We start from the raw sequence: 25,781 nt of genomic DNA, 5'->3' as shown, positions 1-25,781 counted from the left end.
CTCAAATCATCCAGTAATATTGTACGTCACAACACTGCATAATATTTCTCACTGAGAAAATACGGAAAATATTTTCCGTTATGAGTGATCACTGGGGGTAATAAATATAGTTATTTATTAAATTAGTAAAAAAAAAAAATTTCTTCATGGTGTATGAACTGCACGAAAACAGGAAGTACTAGTAATGAAAGTTGATCGGTTACCACCGGTATCAAAGCAATAAACGTCTATCACAGACTTATAATGACATACTTTCGTGTTTGTCTCGTCTTAATAAAGGGGGAACAAGGCGATGTAGGTTCACAGTTTTGAAAATTTGACCATACGTTATATCGGTGCCCTCAGACGTACGCGTCCCATCTTTTGTTTTTTAATATTATGTTAGAATTAAAGGGAAATGCCAATAACAAAACGTTTATTCATATTTGCATTATTACCAACAGCTATGTAGGGTTCTGTAAGCATTTGACATGGATTATAACTGATATTGTGAGTAAAATGATGGAAATACATGGTGAAACGTTTTCAGGCCAGCTAATTTTCCCAAATATGTCCATCATTTTTGACAGAATGTGAAGGTTTGCTCCACACTGGGGGGTGGGGGGGGAGGGGAGGAGTTAGCTAATCCTCCATCTCAAATGCGAATGCTAATAATATACCAGTAACGAGTTTCAACTACAAAGTGATGAAGTGTAAGCTATTCCTCGCTTATGTCCCTTTCCAAATCTGCGGGTAACCCATGTAAAAGGCGTGGTTTTGTAAACACGAGTAAAACACACACATGTACGGGTGTATGTCTTGGTCAGGTTTTTCAGCGTTTTACGTAAACCAGTGTTAAAGCTAAGTTTTGATATAACCCGGTGTTTCGAAACCCAGACATATGAAATCGGCAGAAAAGTCCGAACTGTCCCTTTAATGTGTTACGTTCAGCCAACCAGGCTTCGCGATATCTGGAGGTGTGTACTTCCGTTTTTGGTGAAGGTTATACGTCAAGACACGAGGTATTTTGGGGGAAATATCGGACAGATTTCGTCACCAATTTTAAGTTTGTTTTCTAGTTTGACACATAAATAACAGTTGCGGATTCCAGAGGGTAGCGCGGTAGGTAAGCATTTTGGTATAATATCCGCCCGGTCCCCTCCATTATTATTTTTAGTTAGGGTTGAGGGTTAGGGTTAGGGTTGGGATTATGGCTGGGGTTAGGGCTAGGGTTGGGGTTAGGGTTGGAGTTAAGGTTAGGGTTAGGGGAAGGGGGGACCGGGCGGATATTTTTCCCTGCGTTCACCTAATGACAAAAACACGAATACGATATTTACGGAAATACTATTCTACATTTTTCAGCTACAATATGTGAAACAAAATAAATTGCAACCAAGTAACGTAAAAAATCAACAATGTGGACGTAAAACAAATCCATTCTAATAAATAAAAGTGAAACACCTTCCGGTAAACAGGAAAGGGTACAACGTTTCTAACTGCGTTCAGGCGCATGCGTTTGCAAAAAGTATCGTACTGCACATGGCCTCAGACCACAATTAATTTCGCTACATGTTTCTATATAGCCTTAGTGTCTATAACATTTTTATTAATATCAGCAGGCCTGTGGATTTTTGTATGTACCTTTGCCTGCCTGGGGGACACACCCTGAAAAGGACAACCCCTGTTGTCCAGCTCTTTCTCCCAGCATATTGGCTTAAACAAACACACCCTCTAATCCAGGCCAGAGTACACCCATTTGACACAAAAAGCACTACTTTTGTATGGGCCGGAATTACCACAAACAAGTCTTCAATGTCAAGTTACACATGTTTACAAACTACATGCTCCCCCCTGTCACTTCTGTCAAATAGTTGCCACTTCATAGCTGTCTGCCATGAAATAATCACAGTCAAACAGCAGACTACTTGCGTGGTAAAATGTTCGGATTTTGGACAACCAAATGGGAAGATAACTGTAATCTGAGGCCTATCAGTCAATTTTTTCCCCTAAAAACTGGCCCACACTAATGCATTCCAATGATATACATATTAAAGCAATGCTTAGTAAGTATCGGGATGTCACCTTTAAAATGAGAGTATACAGAGGCTGTGTTAAAACACCTTGGAAATATTTTTTTAAATATTTTTATTAATATCAGCAGGCCCATGGATTTTTGTATGTACCTTTGCCTGCCTGGGTGACACATACCCTGAAAAGGACAACCCCTGTTGTCCAGCTCTTTCTCCCAGCATATTGGTTTAAACAGACACACCCTCTAAACCAGGCCGGAGTACACCCATTTTACACAAAAAGCACTACTTTTGCATGGGCCGGAATTACCACAAACAAGTCTTCAATGTCAACAAGTTACACATGTTTGCAAACTACATGCTCTCCCCTGTCACTTCAGTCAAATAGTTGCCACTTCATAGCTGTCTGCCATGAAATAATCACAGTCAAACAGCAGACTACTTGCGTGGTCAAATTTCCGGATTTTGGACAACCAAATGGGAAGATAACTGTAATCTGAGGCAACACGTGCGGTTCGTCATTTTCCATTTTTAAGGCAACTACATGAGAAAATATAATTAGGCACAGTTGCCGAACACTTAATTTATTAATTCTTTTAAAGGAAAAATTCAATTTGTCAAGTGTTCTGGTCTGGTCCGCGTTTTATCAACACACATCGCTCACACTTGATGTCAATACTGATAGGCATTACATTCATACCTGCGAATAGTTTGTAAAAAAAAAAAAAAATTAATAACAAATTATTGGATGTCAAACATTAAGTAATTTTGACATATAGTCTTAAAGAGGAAACCCACTACATTTTTTCATTAGTAGCAAAGGATCTTTTATATGCACCATCCCACAGACAGGATAACACATACCACAGCCATTGATATACCAGTCGTGGTGCTCTGGCTGGAACAAGAAATAGCTTAATGAGCTTGTCACAGATGGACGAGAGATTGACTATCAGTAAGACATATTGTCCAAGAAACCAGTCAAACAACAAAACATTTCAACAAATTTATATACAAAATATAAATATACACAGTGACGATTTCACTCCAAACATCACTACACCAACCTTAAATTAAACCCCCCAAAAAACTGTATTCTGGTGTTCATGGTAAACCAGTCTGAGCCAACTAGCTTCTAGTCAATGTTCGAACCTTAGTTAAATAATCATTTTAAACCAGTTTAGTTTGTATCAGTATAAACTCATCTGAAATTCACTGTCATTGCGAATACTATCAATATCTTGATGACGACCAGACACTAGCACATCTTGGATGGTTGGCTGTTGACATCTCTTGCAGATATCCTAATAACAGTCCGCCACCACGCTAGTCTGTAGACATCTCTTGCAGATGGTTCTCCTACATTTCCGCTGGTCACATCCGTGTCATCCCTCACACCCAATTATAGCTCACATAGCTATCATAGCTCTCGTAGCTCACATACTTCTCATGGTTCTGGCTCACGCTCGAACCCAAAGGTTCTCGTGGTTCTGGCTCACGCTCAAACCCAAAAAGCTTCTAAGAGCCATTTCCCAGTCAACTTGCCTGCTGGAAACCTTCTTGGCAAATGCACTGATGAACAGACAGGTGACATTTACCTTTCCCACAGCCTGCATGCTTTTTACCTGCAGCTTAATTTCCCACTGAAGAAACTCAATATACTGCTCATAAAAAATTATGACAACGTTTTCACAATTTACCCAGTATGCTCATGCTCTACCAGATATGGACAAAATATTGGGCATTTATTATATAAACCCCCTCTAACATCATAAAATACATGAAACTAATCTTTTCTGTGACAATACCCTTCCCCTTAGGGAAAAAATAATATATACTCTTCAAAAGAAGAAACGCAAAACCACATTGTCGTAACATTTGGAGAATTGATTTAATTATTGAATGGTGAGTCCGATAATTACCAAATGTTGCAGGATTGTTCACAATTCACTCTAGTCCATTGTGAGTAAGTGATAGGACACACCACCAAGGTCAAGGTCATCTGGAGTCAATACTGGGTGTGGCCTCCGCGTGTGTTGACAACTGCCTGGCACCGCCTGCCCATTGAAGCAACCAGAGTACGGATGACGTCCCGGGGGATGGTGGCCCACACGGCCTGCAAGGCTGCTGCCAGCTCGGGCAGGGTCTGGGGCTGTGGTTGTCGCTGTCGGAGGCGTCGGTCCAACTCGTCCCATAGATGCTCAATTGGGTTCAAATCCGGTGATATCGATGGCCAAGGAAGGACATTAACGTTGTTGTTCTGTAGGAAAGCCGTTGTGAGACGTGCTGTGTGAGGCCTGGCGTTGTCATGTTGGAACACTGCGTTGGCGTTGGCCATAACTGGAACGATGTGTGGCCGGAGGATCTGGTCAATGTAGCCCTGTGCATTCAGGTTGCCCTGCACGTGGACCAGGTCAGTTCTGCCAGTGTGTGAGATGGCTGCCCACACCATGACACTACCCCCGCCGAATCTGTCCACTTCCTGCACGCAGTTTGCCGCATAACGTTCACCACGACGCCTATACACGCGACATCTTCCATCATGACGTCGGAGCAGAAATCGGGACTCGTCACTGAACCACACCTGTCTCCATCGCAGTTGAGGCCATTGTCGATGAATCTGGCACCACTGCAGTCGGAGTCGACGGTGTTGTGGTGTTAAGATGACACCTCGAACTGAACGTCTGGCACGAATTCCTACCTCACGTAGGCGGTTCCGTACGGTCTGGTCGGATATCCTGCGCAAACCTGGTATTGCTGCGGCTGTGGAGGTGGCAGTAGTCAATCGTTCCCGAAGGTGGCGTACCCGGATGTAGCGGTCCTGCCCGGGGGTAGTGACCCGTGGTCGACCGGATCTAGGGAGGTCACGTGTTGATCCATGTTGCTGGTAACGGTCCCACAGTCTGGAGATGGTGCTTGGGGACACATGCAATGCCCTGGCAACGGCCGTTCTGGATTCGCCTGCGTCTAGTCGGCCGATGGCATTGTTTCTCTGCGGTTCACTGAGACGTGGCATGTCCTGGATTGTCAACTGTCGGCCAGATACAGAGGCCAGGCAAGCGAACACCCTGCACTTTTATACTGTCGGTGTTCATGTTGCACGTGCAGACAACGCACGTGCAGTGGTGACATGGTTTGCACGTGGCTGCGTTTTTGCGAATATTCACATTTTGGAACTTTATTGTACAGTAGCTGCGTTTTATCGAATGTAACCGTGGGAATGTGTTTGGGACATGCAATGACCTTATATTCACAAAGCATGAACCGGTAGGAAACATAAAATCGGAGTTATAACCCATTTGTACCCTTTTGCGTTTCTTTTTTTGAAGAGTATATATATATATTTTTTGGTTTACAGCAAAGATTAAGAAACCTTAAAATTCAACATAATACACTACTTCCCTCAAACTCTACATACATTCACTATCAAATACCATACCACATTAAGATCATATATAACATCTAAAACACTACATCTTCAATATGTCTATATATTGTATAGTTCTTTGAAATCAACACAACTGGCATTCTAATCTGATTCTAATCTACTTAGATAATCTGCTCCAACATTCTCCTTCCCTTTGATTGCTTCTATGCGAATTCTGTATGGTTGCAGCAGTAATGCCCATCTCATCAACCTAGCATTAGCCATTTTAGCCTTGTTTAAGTATGTTAGGGGATGATGATCAGTTTCCACGACAAATGACTTGCCATAAAGATACCTCTGCATCTTTTGGACACCCCACACCAAAGCTAAACATTCCTTCTCAATAGTAGCATAAGACTGTTCACGGGGTAACAATTTCCTACTTGCATAAGCCACTGGAAGTTTTTCCCCCATTCTCCTCCTGCAACAATATAGCACCAACTCCTCGATCCGAAGCATCAGTCCTCAGAATAAATGGTCTCTCAAGATCAGGAAGTTTTAGAATAGGACTGCAAATCATTGCTTTCTTCAGTGACTGAAATGCATGTTCATGGGCTTCTGTCCAACCCACATGGTTTGGATTTCCTTTCCTCGTTAGGTCAGTAAGTGGAACAGCAATCATAGAGAAATTCGGAATGAACTTCCTGTAGAATCCAACCATACCTAAAAATTATTTCACCTGTTTCTTTGTTTTGGGTCGCGCTGCCTCTTTAATAGCTCTGACCTTGTCTGGAAGTGGCCGTAATCTATCTTGACCAATCAAATGACCCAAACATTCCAAGTTGTGAAATCCTATGTAACACTTAGATGGTTTTGCTGTGAGATTTGCTTCCTGGAGTCGCTTAAACACTTTCTCCAGAACTGATAAATGCTCTTTCCATGTCATAGTGAAAATCAAGATGTCATCAATGAAGTTATCCACATTCTCAATTCCATCTAACAATTTCCTCATCAATCTACTGAATACTGCTGGCGCTGTCACCAAGCCAAATGGTAATACTCTAAACTGAAACAAACCTTGTGCTGTAGAAAATGCTGTTTTATCCCAACAATCCTCTTTGATTGGAAGCTGCCAATAACCTTTACATAAATCAAGTTTAAAAAAAAACCTGTACCCTGACAACTTCGAAAACATTTCCTCAGCATTTGGCATTGGCTCTGCATCAAACAAGGTTATTTTGTTCAGATGGCGAAAATCAACACAAAATCTGTTTGTGCCATCCTTTTTCTTTACCATGACTTTAGGTGAACAATAGGGTGATTCTGACCTCTCAATTATACCCATCTGTAGCATTTTTGCTATTTCCTCTTTTACTGCATCCTTCATACTAAATGGCATAGGATATTGCTTAATTCGTTTGAAGTAAGCTTGATATCATGATGTATTAGATCTGTGTAACCTGGAACATCTGTCAACGTGTCAGAGAAGTGCTTTCAAACCTGGTTAATCTCCTGACGTTGATCATCTAACAGTTCCGCACTTACCTTAACATCATTAACATTTTCTGTTTGCATCGGGTCAGGATATGATGGAATATTATTCGACATCATCTCTGATTCAGTATCCTCCATATCCAAATCAATGACTGCTACATTGACAATGGAAAGCACACCAGCATCTGCACCTTGAACAACATTTCAAAGTAAGACTTCAAAAGATTGATATGAAACAGTTTGCTCTTTCCATTAATATCTACTCCGTAATCCAAAGTACCTACCTTTTCAGTAATTACAAATGGACCTTTCCATTGCATCAGTAATTTATTGTTACTGGTAGGAAGGAGTACCAAAGCTTTGTCACCAACCTTTAGCTGTCTGTCTCTAGTCCTTCTGTTGTAGTACTTACGATATCTCTGTGATGCTTTTCTCAAGTTGATATGAGCTAGTTGACAAGTTTTGTTAAGTCTCTCATACAACTCAAACACATACCTGTAGGTATTTTAACATCAGGGTCTGGAACCTCTTTTGTCCAAAGTTCTTTCAAAATTGCCATAGGACCTCGTACACTGCGACCATAAAGTAGTTCAAAAGGAGAAAAACCCAAACTTTCCTGAGGAACCTCTCGATATGCAAACAGCAGTGCATTTATATACTTATCCCAGTTCTTTGGATGTTCTGAGCAAATTTTCTTGAGCATCGACTTCAGTGTTCCAATGAACTTCTCCACCAGTCCATTGCACATTGGATGGTAGGGAGTGGTGGTAAGCTGGCGAATCGATAAAAGTCTACTCACCTCTGCCATTAGTTCAGATGTAAACTGAGAACCCATGTCAGTAAGCATTTCTCTAGGTACACCAACTCTACTAAAGATGTCCACCAGTGCCTCAGCAACTCTCTCGGTATCGATGCCAGGTAATGCAACTGCCTCTGGGTACCTCGTAGCATAATCGACAACTGTGAGAATATACCTGTTTTTCCTGTCAGTGACAGGTTCTAATGGACCGACCAGGTCCACTGCAATTCGTTGAAAAGGTATTTCTATGAGTGGCATATCTCCTAAAGGTGCTCTTATTATCTTACCTTTTGGAACTGTCCTCTGGCAAATATCACATGAATGACAAAACCGAGCTATCTCTGACTGAATACCTGGCCACCAAAATTCTGCCAATACACGCTCCTTTGTTTTCTGTGTAGAAAAATGACCTGCCATCAGTGATTCATATGCTATCCCCAGAACTGTATTCCTTAGCTGCTTAGGAACGACTAATTGGGTAGACCTTTGTCCTCCAGTTCTCTTTGGTGCTTGAAATACCCTATACATCATTCCCTTCCGTGTTGTAAAAGACACTTTACCTCCACCTTTGGTTATTTTTTCTGCTCCTGCCTGTACAAATTCTCTGCATTTCCTTAAACTTTGATCCTCTTGTTGGGCTTGCTGTATTTCTGCAGGAGTTGCTTCAATCTGTAAAGCTTCTGGAACTCTTAATTTCTGATACGGCTTAGCTTCTTTCACCATTTGTGCCCTCGTTTGAACAGCCTGTATACGAGCTTCCCAGTTAGGATCAGGATCATCTGGTGGTCTTACTCCTGAAATGTTACCTAGTATTACATCAAATACTGGATTGTTCATACACCAAGCCTGTACTTTACCAGTGAAAAAAGGTGTGTCAATAGACAACTCTGCTATATGAGCTTCTACTTCTGTACCATCCGCTAAAAGACAAATTTGAATCTTACCGCTAAACTGGTCATCAGGTACTAAACTCCTCCTAATGACAACTCCACTGCAACCAGTGTCCCTCAAAACGGACACATGCTGAGTACCAATCTTACCTCCAAGTACTGGCATTCTGTGTGGATTTGTATCCTGTTGATTACAAGCTGAGCTCAATGTCGGTTCACTGTATCTTGTACCATCAATACGTCTATCACATGCAAGGACATTTTGACCTTGACCCCTTCCTTTTCCGTGGCTATATCCTCTTCCTCTAAAACCCATTTGTTGATACCTTGGATCTGCAAATGGCACTTGCCCTGCACCTCTCTGATACTCATTACCTGCAGCCTCAACAAATGCAGACTTTGGGGAATTTTTGCTGAAACAATCTTGAGCATAGTGACCTGGTTTATTACACAAAAAGCAGCGAACACTAGTTCTCATTGGTTGATTACCATGTTTTCCCCCTCTATTTCCATTTCCCTTCAAATTGGGTCGCCCTGATGATAAATTAGCTCTGCACTGAACATCTGTTGAATGATCTTTGGATATTGATCTCACCATGTTTGTACGACTTAGCACCGGAATAATATCTCCTCCTCTAGCTTCTCTAAACTGATCAGCTAAATCTGCCATCTCCTCAACTGATTTCGGAACACGTTCCCTTAAGAATAATGTAAGATCATGACCACACACCTGAATCAGTTGTTCCCTTAAAATAAGGTCTAACAGCCCTTCGAATGTTTTGACAGTATTTGACAACTCAAGCCATCTACTAACATAGTTTTCCAATCTAACTGAAAACTGACTAAATGTTTCTCCAAGCTGAGGTCTACTAGAACGGAACCGTTTTTTGAATCCCTCTGAAGTTAAATCAAATCTCCTCAACAAAGCAGTCTTTAATACGTCATACTGAAAAGCTTGATCCGGGGGTAATCTTGAGTACACCTCTAATGCTTTCCCTTTTAATAAGGCACTTAAATGCATAGCCCATTTATCTCTACTCCACTGTTGAGCGTTAGCATAGCGTTCAAACCTTTGCAAGTAAGCATCCATGTCATCCTTACCTTCTTCAAAATAGGGTAGTTTTGGACCCTTTGATTCAAAATGATTATGACGTTCATGTTCAGATTCATAAATACCTACACCAAGTCTAGCTTGAGTCTCCAATAATTCCATCTTATGTTTGTACTCTGCTTCTTCACGTCTCACAATTAACCTTTCTTTTTCTATTAAACTCTCAATCTCATGTTCCTTAGTTTCTTTTGTCATTTCCATTTCTTTCATTTTATATTCAAATTCTAACTTCTCCCTCTCCTTCTCTCTTTCTTCCTCCCTTTTCATTCTACGCTCTTCCCTCTCGTTTTCTTGTTGGTATCTAACGAACTCTCTTAACTCTTCACCCTCATAACCCAAATCAGTACCTAATTGCTTCAAATGTTGTAAGGACTCCATGTCTATCATATCAACCTAACTCCTCTATACCCAAATCAGATGGAAAAACTAACTTTAAAAGTTGGGACGAGGCTAGAGAATGCACACACTGGGCTAAAGGTTTACCTACCTGAATTAAGTACTAACTTCTATCCAACTACAACCAATCCTATCCAGTTAGAAATTGTTAACTTACCTCAACTTATTGACAAATACAATGGAGGTAGGTGGAAAACCTTATGACCAGACAGTCTGATTACAAAGAAATGTATCCCATCAAATACTGGTTACATAAAATCCTAACTACATATACATATATATATATATACTCTTCAAAAGAAGAAACGCAAAACCACATTGTCGTAACATTTGGAGAATTGATTTAATTATTGAATGGTGAGTCCGATAATTACCAAATGTTGCAGGATTGTTCACAATTCACTCTAGTCCATTGTGAGTAAGTGATAGGACACACCACCAAGGTCAAGGTCATCTGGAGTCAATACCGGGTGTGGCCTCCGCGTGTGTTGACAACTGCCTGGCACCGCCTGCCCATTGAAGCAACCAGAGTACGGATGACGTCCCGGGGGATGGTGGCCCACTCGGCCTGCAAGGCTGCTGCCAGCTCGGGCAGGGTCTGGGGCTGTGGTTGTCGCTGTCGGAGGCGTCGGTCCAACTCGTCCCATAGATGCTCAATTGGGTTCAAATCCGGTGATATCGATGGCCAAGGAAGGATATTAATGTTGTTGTTCTGTAGGAAAGCCGTTGTGAGACGTGCTGTGTGAGGCCTGGCGTTGTCATGTTGGAACACTGCGTTGGCGTTGGCCATAACTGGAACGATGTGTGGCCGGAGGATCTGGTCAATGTAGCCCTGTGCATTCAGGTTGCCCTGCACGTGGACCAGGTCAGTTCTGCCAGTGTGTGAGATGGCTGCCCACACCATGACACTACCCCCGCCGAATCTGTCCACTTCCTGCACGCAGTTTGCCGCATAACGTTCACCACGACACCTATACACGCGACATCTTCCATCATGACGTCGGAGCAGAAATCGGGACTCGTCACTGAACCACACCTGTCTCCATCGCAGTTGAGGCCATTGTCGATGAATCTGGCACCACTGCAGTTGGAGTCGACGGTGTTGTGGTGTTAAGATGACACCTCAAACTGGACGTCTGGCACGAATTCCTACCTCACGTAGGCGGTTCCGTACGGTCTGGTCGGATATCCTGCGCAAACCTGGTATTGCTGCGGCTGTGGAGGTGGCAGTAGTCAATCGTTCCCGAAGGTGGCGTACCCGGATGTAGCGGTCCTGCCCGGGGGTAGTGACCCGTGGTCGACCGGATCTAGGGAGGTCACGTGTTGATCCATGTTGCTGGTAACGGTCCCACAGTCTGGAGATGGTGCTTGGGGACACATGGAATGCCCTGGCAACGGCCGTTCTGGATTCGCCTGCGTCTAGTCGGCCGATGGCATTGTTTCTCTGCGGTTCACTGAGACGTGGCATGTCCTGGATTGTCAACTGTCGGCCAGATACAGAGGCCAGGCAAGCGAACACCCTGCACTTTTATACTGTCGGTGTTCATGTTGCATGTGCAGACAACGCACGTGCAGTGGTGACATGGTTTGCACGTGGCTGCGTTTTTGCGAATATTCACATTTTGGAACTTTATTGTACAGTAGCTGCGTTTTATCGAATGTAACCGTGGGAATGTGTTTGGGACATGCAATGACCTTATATTCACAAAGCATGAACCGGTAGGAAACATAAAATCGGAGTTATAACCCATTTGTACCCTTTTGCGTTTCTTTTTTTGAAGAGTATATATATATATATATATATTACACGACTTGTCTCCTGGCCGTTTATCTCACCGACAGTCTATCCCACTTCTGACACCAAATTGTCACAGATGGACGAGAGATTGACTATCAGTAAGACATATTGTCCAAGAAACAAGTCAAACAACAAAACATTTCAACAAATTTATATACAAAATATAAATATACACAATGACGATTTCACTCCAAACATCACTACACCAACCTTAAATTAACCCCCCCAAAAAACTGTATTCTGGTGTCCATGGTAAACCAGTCTGAGCCAACTAGCTTCTAGTCAATGTTCGCGCTTTAGTTAAATAATCATTTTAAACCAGTTCAGTTTGTATCAGTATAAACTCATCTGAAATTCACTGTCATTGCGAATACTATCAATATCTTGATGACGACCAGACACTAGCACATCTTGGATGGTTGGCTGTTGACATCTCTTGCAGATATCCTAATAACAGTCCGCCACCACGCTAGTCTGTAGACATCTCTTGCAGATGGTTCTCCTACAGTTCCGCTGGTCACATCTGTGTCATCCCTCACACCCAATTATAGCTCACATAGCTATCATAGCTCTCGTAGCTCACATACTTCTCATGGTTCTGGCTCACGCTCAAACCCAAAGGTTCTCGTGGTTCTGGCTCACGCTCAAACCCAAAAAGCTCCTAAGAGCCATTTCCCAGTCAACTTGCCTGCTGGAAACCTTCTTGGCAAATGCACTGATGAACAGACAGGTGACGTTTACCTTTCCCACAGCCTGCATGCTTTTTACCTGCAGCTTAATTTCCCACTGAAGAAACTCAATATACTGCTCATATAAAAATTATGACAACGTTTTCACAATTTACCCAGTATGCTCATGCTCTACCAGATATGGACAAAATATTGGGCATTTATTATATAAACCCCCTCTAACATCATAAAATACATGAAACTAATCTTTTGTGACAGAGCTCACCGACTTGGGTCGATCCCAAACCGACCACTAAATAAATAACGTTTGGACATAATCTACTGCCTCAAGCGTTATAAAATATGTGAATGGCCCCATTATTGTGATCATCAGATATGGCTAGAGCATGCTAACCTGTCATTTCGAGGTGAAAAACAAATATAAGTATTTATGAATACGATGAAACGGGACATGACAGCTCTAGACAGAAGTAGTTAGAATGTTTAATGTCTTTTATGTTCTTATGTTTGTAAGATAGGCTAATGTATAAGATGGAGGGGTGAAATGTGATTTTGGGTGGGGGGAGGGAAGCATGACAATGCCAATAACTACCTAATTAAATACAATGAATGAATTAATTAATTAATGTTTAACGACACTCCAGTGTATGTTTGTGCTAGGGTGTTGTTAAACATTGATTGATTCATTCATTGCATTTAATTAGGTAGTTATGGACATTGCTACTGTATCAGTGTATGTGGTATATTGCAGTTTATATGTCCAATAATGGAAAGACTGCCATATTGGATGGGCTTGTCACTCCCATCCCATTACTGAAGGGAGGGCCGTGCACAATATTTCACGAGAACCATTGTTCTGTTCGTGTGTTGGTTACGCAACTTTAAAACTCGTGAACCGCCAATTGGTTACGTGGTGAACAATTTCATTCTAAAATTAAAAGTACCATATGTCAGTAATAAAAACAAAATCAGTTTGTTTTTAAATACATTTGAACCACCACTGTCGCACAGAACCGTAGTTCAAATGCTTTAGGATTAGGTAGGCCTAAATTCATCAGTTATGAGAACTATATTCACATAACCGAACAATCGGTTACCTAAATAAAACTCATGTGAACGGACTTCCGGTTACGTAACATTTTGAAATATTGTCCCCTGGGGGGCGTTACTAAATACCAAGTCTTTTTTATACCCAACACCAAAACACCACTAACATCTTTATGGGCCACTTAGAACACATGGGTCTGTTCACTTCCATTTATTTTATTTATGGAATTGAAAACAAGGTGTAGTAATTATTGTTACCAAAATGTTTTTTTATGTTCTTCACAAATTTTTACTACTGACTTAAGATGTGAACGTGGAATAATTGCCATTGTTGTTTAATTGTGAACAAATAACTTTATTCTGCAAGGGACATTAACTTTAAAGGCAAAAAATAAAAAAACAGTAAAAAAATAAAAAAATAATAAAAAAAAAAAAAAAAAAATGAGTGTCTTGAATTCTACAAGAATAGCCAATTGTTTAGCTATCGATCATTCGGATAAACTTGTAACGTTTGTCTTTTCAAAATAAGACTATTCTCGTTTCGCTTGGTGTCGCCTTTAGTGGAGTGCTGGAATTACCAGAATTAAGAATTTAAGTACATGTATTAAATGAATGATTTTGTTTTTGTTTCAGATATCCGTCATGGAGCCACCTCTAGAACTAATCGAGGTGGAACAAGGAACGAATGTAACATCTCGGCAGACTGCTCTTGATGCAGTCATTGATTTTACTGGAGGGGTGGCAGGTCAGTTAGTAGAAAATCAACGATTATTAAGTTTTATAGATGTACTCTATAAAAACTGTTCTATAAAAGAGATTGATGAAAACTGGGCACCTTGGCAAAGATGTCTAGAAAATTAAACTTAGCCTAAAAATAACTCCAATATAAGACACATACTGTTGGTGGGTTTTTATGTTGTGGTTTTTTTGTTTTTGTAACCTAAAAGCCAATAACGTTTGTTTTCTATATTTGGAAATATGGATTTTTCTTTTCTTCTTTTCTTTCTGTCTATCTGTTTAATTTCTCTTTTATTATATATTTAGTCTGTCATTAATTTTGTGCTCCAAATTTGACTGTTTCAGTTAACTAGTAATTTTATTGAATGCATTTTATATTTATGTATCTATTGTAAGATAACCGGCCTCGGTGGCGTCGTGGCAGGCCATCGGTCTACAGGCTGGTAGGTACTGGGTTCGGATCCCAGTCGAGGCATGGGATTTTTAATCAAGATACTGACTCCAAACCCTGAGTGAGTGCTCCGCAAGGCTCAGTGGGTAGGTGTAAACCACTTGCACCGACCAGTGATCCATAGCTGGTTCAACAAAGGCCATGGTTTGTGCTATCCTGCCTGTGGGAAGCGCAAATAAAAGATCCCTTGCTGCCTGTCGTAAAAAGAGTAGCCTATGTGGCGACAGCGGGTTTCCTCTCAAAACAGTGTCAGAATGACCATATGTTTGACGTCCAATAGCCGATGATAAGATAAAAAATCAATGTGCTCTAGCGGCGTCGTTAAATAAAACAAACTTTACTATTGTAAGATAATGATTTCAGGGCCCCAATCCTGACATTATCAAATAAATATCTGGGACAATAAATATATTTTTTTTTTAAAAGAAAAAAAAGTTTTATAGATGTTTTGACCATGTTATGTTACACTAAGTTTGTGTTCATGTGAATACAATCTTAACAACAAAAACCATTAAAGTATTAAAAAATCATATCTGTGTAAGACAGAGTACAAACAACGTTTTGATGGTCATGACTGCAAACTGACATGAACCACGGTCAGGTGACACTCTCCAGGTCAATACATGCTTCTCTAACTTTGACCTATCTGAACCTGCCAAAGACAGGTCAATCAACATTTATAACATTGGCACTACAACAAAATATATAAAACTATTGACATGACATGTATTATCTTTATAATTCATGTACTTTATAGAGAAAGTCTTGAAGCAGAATAGTATTTTTCTGATCCATTAACCTTTCAGAATCATAGAGTGACTTACATTTTAAAAAAGTAGAACTCACAGTATCTATATAGATAAAGTAAAGGAATTTATTTGTTAACATTCATAACTACCACTATTTATTTGGTGTCTAACCCTATCACTATTAAAATACCAGATTCAGAGTTTGAGGGAGGAAATCTCCTGCTAAATAGCAGCATCTTGTAGGTGTACTTTCCTAAAGGCAGAACAGCACATACCACAGCCTTTGGCGCTATGGCACTCGTTGGGACACGGGTTGGGGTATCTAGTGTGGTTTAGCTCAAGTCAGTAGAGGACTTGCCTCAGGTACTTGTGTTGTGGGATTAAACTTTCTTGGTGACCCATTGGGTTCTTTTCCGTCTCAACCAGTTACCCAGAACTGCAGTATCAAAGGCCATGGTATGTGCTTTGCTATCTGTGGGAAAACTCATAAAAGATGACATGCTACTAATGGAAAAATTTAATACTTTTTCTATCTGAAGACAACATGTCAGAATTACCAAATGTTTGATATCCAATTGCCAGTCAATCAATGTTCTTTAGTGGTGTTCAATAAACAAAGCAAACCTTGTTAGGAGGGGGGAGATCAGTCTTACTGTATACTATATTTTTGTTAAAGGTAATCTAAAATGGTGAGTTTAATTAAAAATAAATAAAGTCTTTTGTCTGAAAATTCATGGGTTTTTCTTTTCTTTTTCGTATTTTTGATCAGGTGGCATAGCTACAGTATATGTTGGGCAGCCATTGGACACGGTTAAAGTAAAGATCCAGACATTTCCTACCATGTACAGAAATGCTCTAGATTGCTTCGTTCAGACGTTTAAACAGGACGGCATAGCCAGAGGACTTTATGCTGGAACTGTGCCGTCGCTCGCTGCCAATATATCTGAAAATGCTGTGTTGTTCTGCGCGTACGGCATGTGTAAAAAGATTGTGACGAAGCTGGTGAAAAAGTCGACCGTGACGAGCCTGAACCCCCTGGAGAACGCCCTGGCGGGGTCCGGGGCAGCATTCTTCTCTTCGTTCACCCTGTGTCCCACGGAACTCATCAAGTGTCGTTTGCAGGCCATGAGAGAAATGGCCACGGGAGGACAGCTGGATGGAGGTCTTGAGAGACTTAAAATGTATGTCAATAAGGCAGGTGTCATGGTGTTGTTGAGTATTATTATTATTATTATTATTATTATTATTATTATTATTAATGTGAGCTGGTTGTTTGTTAAGTATTATTATTATTATTATTATTATTAATGTGAGCTGGTTGTTTGTTAATTATTATTATTATTAATGTGAGCTGGTTGTTAAGTATTATTATTATTATTATTATTATTATTAATGTGAGCTGGTTGTTAAGTATTATTATTATTATTATTATTATTAATGTGAGCTGGTTGTTTGTTAAATATTATTATTATTATTAATGTGAGCTGGTTGTTTGTTAATTATTATTAGTCCAACTGGAATGGACTATAGGTTTCGTCTCCGTCCTTTTTTTCTTTTCACAATGCCTTTAGATATTGAGCTGAAATTTTATATACTTTTGTATCTATACAATAGAATCTTGTTGGGTTGAACTCGGAAGGGTTGAACACACCGCAACGCTCAAACCAAAAACGAAGTCCTGAGTTACACTTAAGTTACACGATAAAAACCGAATAGTTAGGTTGAACTGCCTGGTGGGTTGAACACTTTCTCGAGCACAGACAGGGTTCAAGCCAACAGGATTCAACTGTACTCATTTTTCACAGACTTGAACATACGAGGTATGAAAATTGGTTTGGCTCAGTATGGGATGTTAGTATTGATTTAGCAGTACTTTCAGAATGCTTGATATTATTTGTAATGTGAGCTTATTTAATTATTATTAGTCCACCACCGATCCAACTGGAGGGAACTGTAGGTTTCACCTCCATTCTTCTGTCCATCTGTTCGTTTGTCCCACATAGTGTTTTCCGACACTTTTTTTCCACAGTGCCAAAAGATACTGAGTTGAAATTTTATGTACTGTATAGCTTTATCATATAAGGTCGATGATAGTAATTTTTCGAACCCTTGTATTGGCTTCGTACACAATAAATAAAACATTCAACGGTAATTTTTTGATATGACATATTTGATTAAAAGTACCTTTTATTTCTTTCATCTTTTAAAACTTAAACTTAAGATTTGATGCAGAATTATGAAATATAAAAACATACCGACCTGTAAACAGCATCGTCTGCTTGTTATAGAATTTTGACAGGGGTCAAGGTGAGTAGACCAGTTTTTATTTTAATGTGGCGAAGCATTGTAATAATATAGCTAATTTTGAATTTAAATGACATCAGTATTCCAATCACTTTACTTTGCATCGCCTTAGAATAACCATAAATCAAGTACATGACATTTCCGTTTTCAGAACTCTGGACAAATTCCAGTGCAAAATTGCTATTGTAATTTTTTTTTTTTGCACATTATTAATGCACCTGGATGTGTTTAACGAAAATCTTGTCATTGAAAATTTTTACCTTTTACGAAATATGGAGTTCAAGTGAAATTACGGTGAGATATGCTGTATTTATTGTGAACGAAGCCAAAACAAGGGTGCGAAAAGTGACAGTCGTCGACCTTAGAGCCATTGAAGATCACTTCTGAGGCTTGTGACTGGCTGTGACACGGTCATGATCCAAATAACCATATATGCATGATGTCATTTTAGTGTGTCAGGTTATTAACCTACACACTTTCAACCAAATGTCTTTTGTTCAGTGTTTGTCCATTAAACTACATTTTTAAAAAGTACTTTTTCAGGGTGTGTACTAAGAAATAGAATAATACACTTGTGCCCACTGAAGATGATTCATCTTACAACTAGATATCTAGATATATTGCTTTTGTTCAGTAGCAATCTAATTAAAATTTACTTCACTATCACATGTGGATCTAACAGCAGCCCGTTGGAGCTCATGTCTAGTTGACCTTTTATTCGACCAATCAAAACCTTACTTTCATAATCATGCCAGTTATTTGAAAAGAATTTGAAAACATTCGGGATTATACCGAGGGTATACAAAATGATTCGGATGAATTACGAAGTATGCCGGAAACTAATATAAAATTTTATATAAAATTCATTTCAAGACGAAACAAAAAACTGTGATGGTATAGCCATAACATCTGTTATACTAGTATATAATCCAGAGTTTATTACTGCACTTTTCTCCCTGTTTTTTTTCAATGTTAAAATAGATCAACAAGTTTGCCTATTTCATAAATAGTTTCGCCTGATATTTTTAGAATTTGTATGCTCCCGAATAACGCTATAAAAGGCGTAGTGTAATTGGTCGATATTAAAATTGTTATTTATAGAAATATCACTGGACATGGAGGCCACGCAATGCTGTTAGATCTACTGGTAGACCCAGTAGAGCTAATTTTAATCAGATTGGTTCAGTAGCTACGACTACTTGTCTCTAACGCGTACTCATGTATTATTCTCTATATATTACTGTGCCCTGATTATTTTATTTTCCACTGCTCCCCGTAGTTATTTTAGGTTGGCTCTCAATAAGGTGGGCATTTAATACAGGCGGCTGCTTCTATAGGTTTTCTACTCTTACATTAAACTTTGTGCTTGGTCTTCGGTTTCAGCTAATACTCTAATCTTGTGTTTGTTTTTTCTTCACCAGAGGCCCGTGGGGTTTGACGCGAGAGATTCTGCACGCGGAGGGAGTACCGGGTTTATTTAAGGGACTGACCAGCACGTTATTGAGGGAGATGCCAGGATATTTCTTCTTCTTTGGAGGATATGAAATATGTCGAGATCTGCTTACTCCAGTGGGAAAAACGAAAGAGGAGATAGGTTAGATAACTGAAATTTTCAAATATTCTAAAAGTTTAGCAGTGGATTTGGCTCATCCTTCTGTATAACTACCTATGTTTATTTTAAGTGCTATGAAATCACTTTTGTTCGTTGTGGTCTAATTTATGTGTAATTCATGGACTAGTGCAGTCAGTGAATTTAAGAACACATTAAAAATATTATTGTTGTATTCATAAAATATGGGGCGGGACATAGCCCAGTGGTAAAGCGCTCGGTTGGTGCAGTCAGTGTGGGATCGATCCCTGTCGGTGGGCCCATTGGGCTATTTCTTGTTCCAGCCAGTGCACCACAACTGGCATATCAAAGGCTGTGGTATGTGTTATCCTGTCTGGGATGGTGCATATAAAAGATCCCTTGCTGCTAATCGAAAAGAATAGCCCATGAAGTGGCGACAGTGGATTTCCTTTCTCAATATCTGTGTGGTCCTTAACCATATGTCCGACGCCATATAACCATAAATAAATGTGAGTGTGTTGTTGAATAAACATTTCCTTCCTTCCTGCATAAAATACAAATTTATACTACTTTTTCAATTCATTAAGGTGCCCAACAAAATGTGTGTGTGGTTTTTGTTTGAGAAAACCCATAAAACTATAAGATTTGACAGTATGTAAGTTTATAAAAGTAAATCATCCAGAGTTAATGATTTTTTTACTCACCTTGCTTTCTTATCTAACTTAAGTGTGTATTTGTTTCTAATTCCTACTACATCATTACATATGAATATCCTATCCCTCTCAAAAAAACCCAAAAAAAACCAAAAAAAACCAGAACAAATATATATTTATATTCCTACATGTAGCTGATCAAATTTTGAAGTACGGTAACCTATAGGTTTAATTTCTTATTGATTCCATATTCGTAAATTGGTAGCAATACCTTGATCTGAATATAAGTAATATACATTTATATTCCTAGCTGATCAATTTTTAAAGTAACGTATAGGTTTAATTTCTTACTGATTCCATATTTTTAAGTTGGTAGCAATACCTTGATGTGAATGGGTTTCTAATTTTTCTCCAGGTGTGTGGAGGACTATTGTGTGTGGTGGAGTGGGGGGTGTGGCACTGTGGGTGGCCATCTTCCCAGCTGATGTGTGCAAGTCACGCATCCAGGTCCAGTCAGTGTCGGGCAAAGCTCCGACATTCAGATACACGTTTATGAACATCCTACGAAATGAAGGTATTTATACTTAACATTCAGATATGTGTTTATGAACATCTTACGAAATGAAGATATTTATACTTAACATTCAGATATGTGTTTGTGAACATCTTACGAAATGAAGGTATTTATTCATAACATTCAGATACGTGTTTATGAACATCTTACGAAATGAAGATATTTATACTTAACATTCAGATACGTGTTTATGAACATCTTACGAAATGAAGGTATTTATTATTAACATTCAGATACGTGTTTATGAACATCTTACGAAATGAAGGTATTTATTATTAACATTCAGATATATGTTTATGAACATCTTACGAAATGAGGGTATTTATTATTAACATTCAGATAAGTGTTTATGAACATCCTATGAAATGAAGGTATTTATTATTAACATTCAGATACGTGTTTATGAACATCCTATGAAATGAAGGTATTTATTATTAACATTCAAATATGTGTTTATGAACATCCTATGAAATGAAGGTATTTATTATTAACATTCAGATATCTGTTTATGAACATTTTACGAAATGAAGGTATTTATTCACAACACGACATAGTGCTAGCACTCAAATAAAACCCCACAACTTTTGACTTCATAATGATTAGTTTACATCAAATAAACTTGAGTTGAAATGTCAATCCTCTACAAACAACATGAACACATCATGAAATGTGATTTTGAGCAAATGCAAAGTTATTAAAAGCACTGAACCTACATATTAGATAGTAAAATATTGTCACCCATTACATGTACAACATATTTACATTAAATTTATCACATGACATACAACGTTTAGCTTTAACTTATTTTTTTTTTCCAAATTAAATTTGTTTCTAGCCAACCTCATGTTTTAGTAGGTCAAAATATATTTTATATCAAACAGAAGAAAAATATATTTTATGTCAATCAGAAGAAAAATGTACTTTATGTGAAACTGGGAAACTAGCGTTACTGGCTTTAAAACAGCAGTTACATGTTTGAATAATGAAACTTCTCAAAACTGAACCCTCCGTAAATTGGAATTCCCTCAACACCAGATGCTTAATAAACCGGAATTCCCTCAAAACTGGAACCATAGTAAATCGGAATTCCGTCAAAACTGGATACCCCTCAAAAAACATACTTATACTAGGTTCTGTAGGTGTTTGGTTAAAAGTGGTTCACTGTGTTCTGCATTACAAACAATGTTACGAGATAGAGAGTTGAGACTACAGCTTTAGGCATGGTGTTGATAAGAATCTTTTTCTTTTTTTGCAGGTGTCCGAGCGTTGTACAAAGGACTTGGCCCGACAGTAATACGAACATTTCCTGCTACTGGTGCTCTGTTTTTAGCATACGAGTACACCTCGAAAGTGCTCTACAGACTGATGGACAAAGATAAGGAATAACGAAGAAATGGAACCTTTCACAATTTAAATATTTTCCTGTTTTCTCTGTGTGAAAAGCAAGACCAGCACATGAACTATTAAGACTGAGAAGCATTGTCTGTCGACTGTTTTTGTTATTTGCTGAGCAAAATTCGTAGTAGAGGTACAGAATTCGATGATTACAATGCTGATGTGAAGTTGTGGTTGTTGATGAACTATTAAGATATTACCATACTGTTTGGAAGTCTGAGTAGCCTGTCTCAGTCGCAATTTTTAACATTGCAAAATTGTTTTTTGCTTTGAAACATTTGGCACTGTATGCGATTTGAGAACTGGTTTCTTAAGAATATTGAAATTAGTGCTAGTATGTGTACTTGGTTATATATTCTTATATACATTGTTGTTGTTTTTTGCTGTGACTTTATTTTCTTAGGAAGTCCGATATTAGCATAATTTATTCAAGTGAATTTATATATAGTATATTTATAAACTGCTCTCTTTTTTTCCATGTGATACATCATAGTGCACATTTCATTTCAGTTTATTTTTATGCTTTTATTCAACTATGGTTCAAGCATACTACTTTGAGTGCTCATCTCAGTTAGCAGGCCATCTGTCCAGGAGAGAAGTTTATGGTTAGTTATTTGTAGTAGCCTCACACCTCTCTTATTAGGATGCAGGGCACAAAATAGGAATTAAAATATGGTCTGCTGTTGTTTCTTCAAAGTCGCAGGTTAAAAGAAATATGTCTTGCTAAAATATGGCCTGTTGAAAATAAAAGACAGTAGGGGTTGAAGGAAGGATTCGGGATAGTGTGTGAAAAATTAGGAATTAAATTACAACAGTATTACGAGCTAAATAGCAGATGATGTGCAAATTTTGTTTGTAGTTTTAGCAGCTGAATTGCTATTCTAAAATATGGACTGTTTTTCGCAGGTTGCTATTTCCAGCCATGGGTTGAGTTGGTTTTGACATACAATTCAATATCCATCAGCCTTAACTACATGAGTTAAGCATTATGCCAATGAAGCCAATAGGAAGAAACTTTAAAATTTTATTTCTACCAGAACAGTATACCATGGTTATTGATATACCATTATTGCGCCAAGTAGGCCGATAGGAAGAAACTTTAACATGGTTATAATAGAGATGTGGCCTAGCAGAATTTCCAGAATATAGAGTATATTGACCTGGTGACCCCTCGACTTACCCATAGGCTGACCTCAGACCACTAGGATACTGACTGGGTCAGCTGTGGACTGCACCAGTTTCACGAGTTTTTGTATAGGTCGAGTGGTGTGTGAACACTGCACAAAATGAGTTATGTGGACTTCCACAAATTGAAATATCATGTATGAAGAATGTTTGGGGTGTATGTGTGTTGACACACATGAAGTTTTAAAATGTTTAATGTTATTTGTTTGTACAATAACTTTTAAAAGTATAATCATCAATTCTGATGTGATCATTTCAGATAATAGTTTCCATAAGTAGACAAAGGAAATGCTTATTTTAGTGATAGAAACTGATTGTTACGTTATTTACCTGGCAAGGTAATGTTAATTGTTTTAGAAAAATATCATTGATACTCAACATACTTCATTGTATGCAGTAAAAAAGGAATGTGTTTGACACCCCAGTTTTAAACAACAGCTACTTAATGCAACATTTACCAGTAGTTTAGAACACAAACATGTCACCGCATAGGCTACATGTACTTTTACCAGAACAGCATGTAACAATGCCATTAATGTACTTATTGAGGTATTGACTGAAATAAGAAAAAAAACCAGTGACTCCGTTAATGGGGCTTGATCCTACAAACCATTGTATCCTAGACATGGTCCTCTAAGGAAAAAGAAAAATAATCATGATAGATGCACAATCCCGCACATGTAAAATCCAGACTTTGGGTATGAGGTAGTGATGGGTATATGTTTCAAAGATATGGCGGCACTACTTTATTTTTCTATCTGTAATTTTATATACATAAATCAATTTAAGTCTTGTTCAGTTTAACACACACCGGTGTAAGCGTTTTTTTTTATTCTTGTAATTTCATATACCATTTATGAATAGATCTGTGTAAGGGTGTGGTTCAGTTTTAAAATAAATATATTTAACAAAGATTTTACAGTAAGATTTATATATATAAACCAAATAACATGATGCAAATGTATGGTGCACGATATATACAAGATAACCTTTACAATGTTTGCTTTACTTTGTTGAAAAATGTTTTACGATTTTGAGAAATGGGATTTCTACAATATTCTGATGTGAAATAAATGGGATATATTTTTTGTTGATTGTTGTTTGATATATATTAACTGTGTTGTTTTAGGGAGTTGCAGTTCCTAATGTATTCATACTACATGAGTAAAAAAAAACTAATTTGTTTAACACCACCACTAGAGCACATTGATTTATTAATCATCAGCTATCCATAATAGGATGCATTGATTTAGACCGTTAATGTTTACACATCAGCTACTGGGTGTTTAAACAAAGGTTAGTTCAGATTAGGCAGTTGACATAAAATGTAAGAACTGGTAAACAAGACTGAGGAATGAAATCATTCCCACGTTCAATTGCAGGAATATTATTCCATAGCATTTACAGCCAACACTGCTATACATCATTTATAAAACACGTTCTTTTATGAAATTTAGTGAAAATAAAATGTGTATTTTCACTACTCAACTAAATGTTATTTATGGAGAGAGGTATTTGTATTGTATCGTAACTCACATATTTTGGGATCCGTGTCGTGTGAACCCTCTTTTGTTTATAGTGACATAAACAAATTTAAGTTAACTTGTTTTGCATTAAAGTTGAAATGTGTGCCTGCTACAATTAGGATTATGTGTTATTACGTTGTACTTGACTGGAGTTGTAATTCTATTACGAAAACCAGTTGATTTCTTACTTGGTACATATTCATGAGATTCTTAAGATACTCTAGGACTGACATCACACAATCATAAAGTGAGTGGGATCACTAACTGGTTTTTGCTATTAGAGAAATGCGCAGAAGACTGGTACCAGTAAAATTATTCATAAGCTTTAACATACCATCAATTTTGTAGATAAACATAATGTAAACACAAACAAAAGTACATGTGTATGTATACAATTTGTAAATGACATTTTGACGGAGCAATTGTTAATCTATACATAAAAGCCGGTTTTACCGTTACACTTTCCAGTATATATTGATAATTGTCACCCAGTTACATGTGTGTGCTTGCTGTGTTATGTGTCTATTCTGCCGAGATGAAAGTCTGTTATTAAAAAACAAACAGAAATTTTAATACTGGTAGTCAACTATTGAGATTGGCCCTAGAGTTAGGGGTTGCACAATGGCTGCCCCATTCAGAATGTATGCAAAGTATCCGTGGAAACGGCCTATCATACGTTTTGGATGGAGAATGTGGGAAAAACAGCGAAACACCCAGAAACCATGCAGAGATTGAAATCTCGAATTCTGGATAGATCGAAACAACTTTTATCTACAATTCCTTAGGAACTTCTACAAGTAACTTCAACAAGGAACATCTACATTTGTACAAGGAACATCTACAAGTAACTTCAACAAGGAACATCTACATTTGTACAATGAACATCTACAAGTAACTTCAACAAGGAACATATACATTTGTACAAGGAACATCTACAAGTAACTTCAACAAGGAACATCTACACAGAACTTATACAAGCAGCCATGTGAAATATTTAATGCAGATATTTCCAGTCTTGAATCAGACCAATAATCTC

The 25,781-nt window shown here is 38.4% G+C and overlaps 1 protein-coding gene across 2 annotated transcripts; it reads left to right on the top strand.

The window, feature by feature from the left end:
* Positions 1–881: 881 nt before the first annotated feature.
* On the top strand, positions 882–24,307 carry LOC121375601 (mitochondrial ornithine transporter 1-like). Of its 2 annotated transcripts, none has more exons than XM_041503141.1 (6): positions 882–1,101; positions 14,234–14,345; positions 16,308–16,719; positions 19,264–19,436; positions 20,481–20,639; positions 21,895–24,307. In XM_041503141.1, exons 2-6 carry the CDS (start codon positions 14,243–14,245, stop codon positions 22,023–22,025), a joined length of 978 nt encoding a protein of 325 aa, XP_041359075.1. In that variant the 5' UTR covers positions 882–1,101; positions 14,234–14,242; the 3' UTR covers positions 22,026–24,307. The 2 variants fall into 2 exon arrangements, with proteins under 2 accessions (XP_041359075.1, XP_041359074.1); XM_041503140.1 differs by having other exon boundaries at positions 882–1,105.
* Positions 24,308–25,781: the final 1,474 nt, after the last annotated feature.

This window comes from Gigantopelta aegis, chromosome 6 (genome assembly GCF_016097555.1).
Source record: "Gigantopelta aegis isolate Gae_Host chromosome 6, Gae_host_genome, whole genome shotgun sequence".
NCBI classification, from domain to species: Eukaryota; Metazoa; Mollusca; class Gastropoda; order Neomphalida; family Peltospiridae; genus Gigantopelta; species Gigantopelta aegis.
This window is presented reverse-complemented; position numbering and strand designations above follow the sequence as displayed.

Excerpts from the sequence above, each read along its gene's own strand:
- LOC121375601 (XM_041503141.1), top strand. The coding sequence starts at position 14,243 with ATGGAGCCACCTCTAGAACTAATCGAGGTGGAACAAGGAACGAATGTA. Across the intron at positions 14,346-16,307 it reads TTTTACTGGAGGGGTGGCAG|GTGGCATAGCTACAGTATAT; the intron begins GTCAGTTAGTAG and ends ATTTTTGATCAG. Across the intron at positions 19,437-20,480 it reads AAAAACGAAAGAGGAGATAG|GTGTGTGGAGGACTATTGTG; the intron begins GTTAGATAACTG and ends ATTTTTCTCCAG.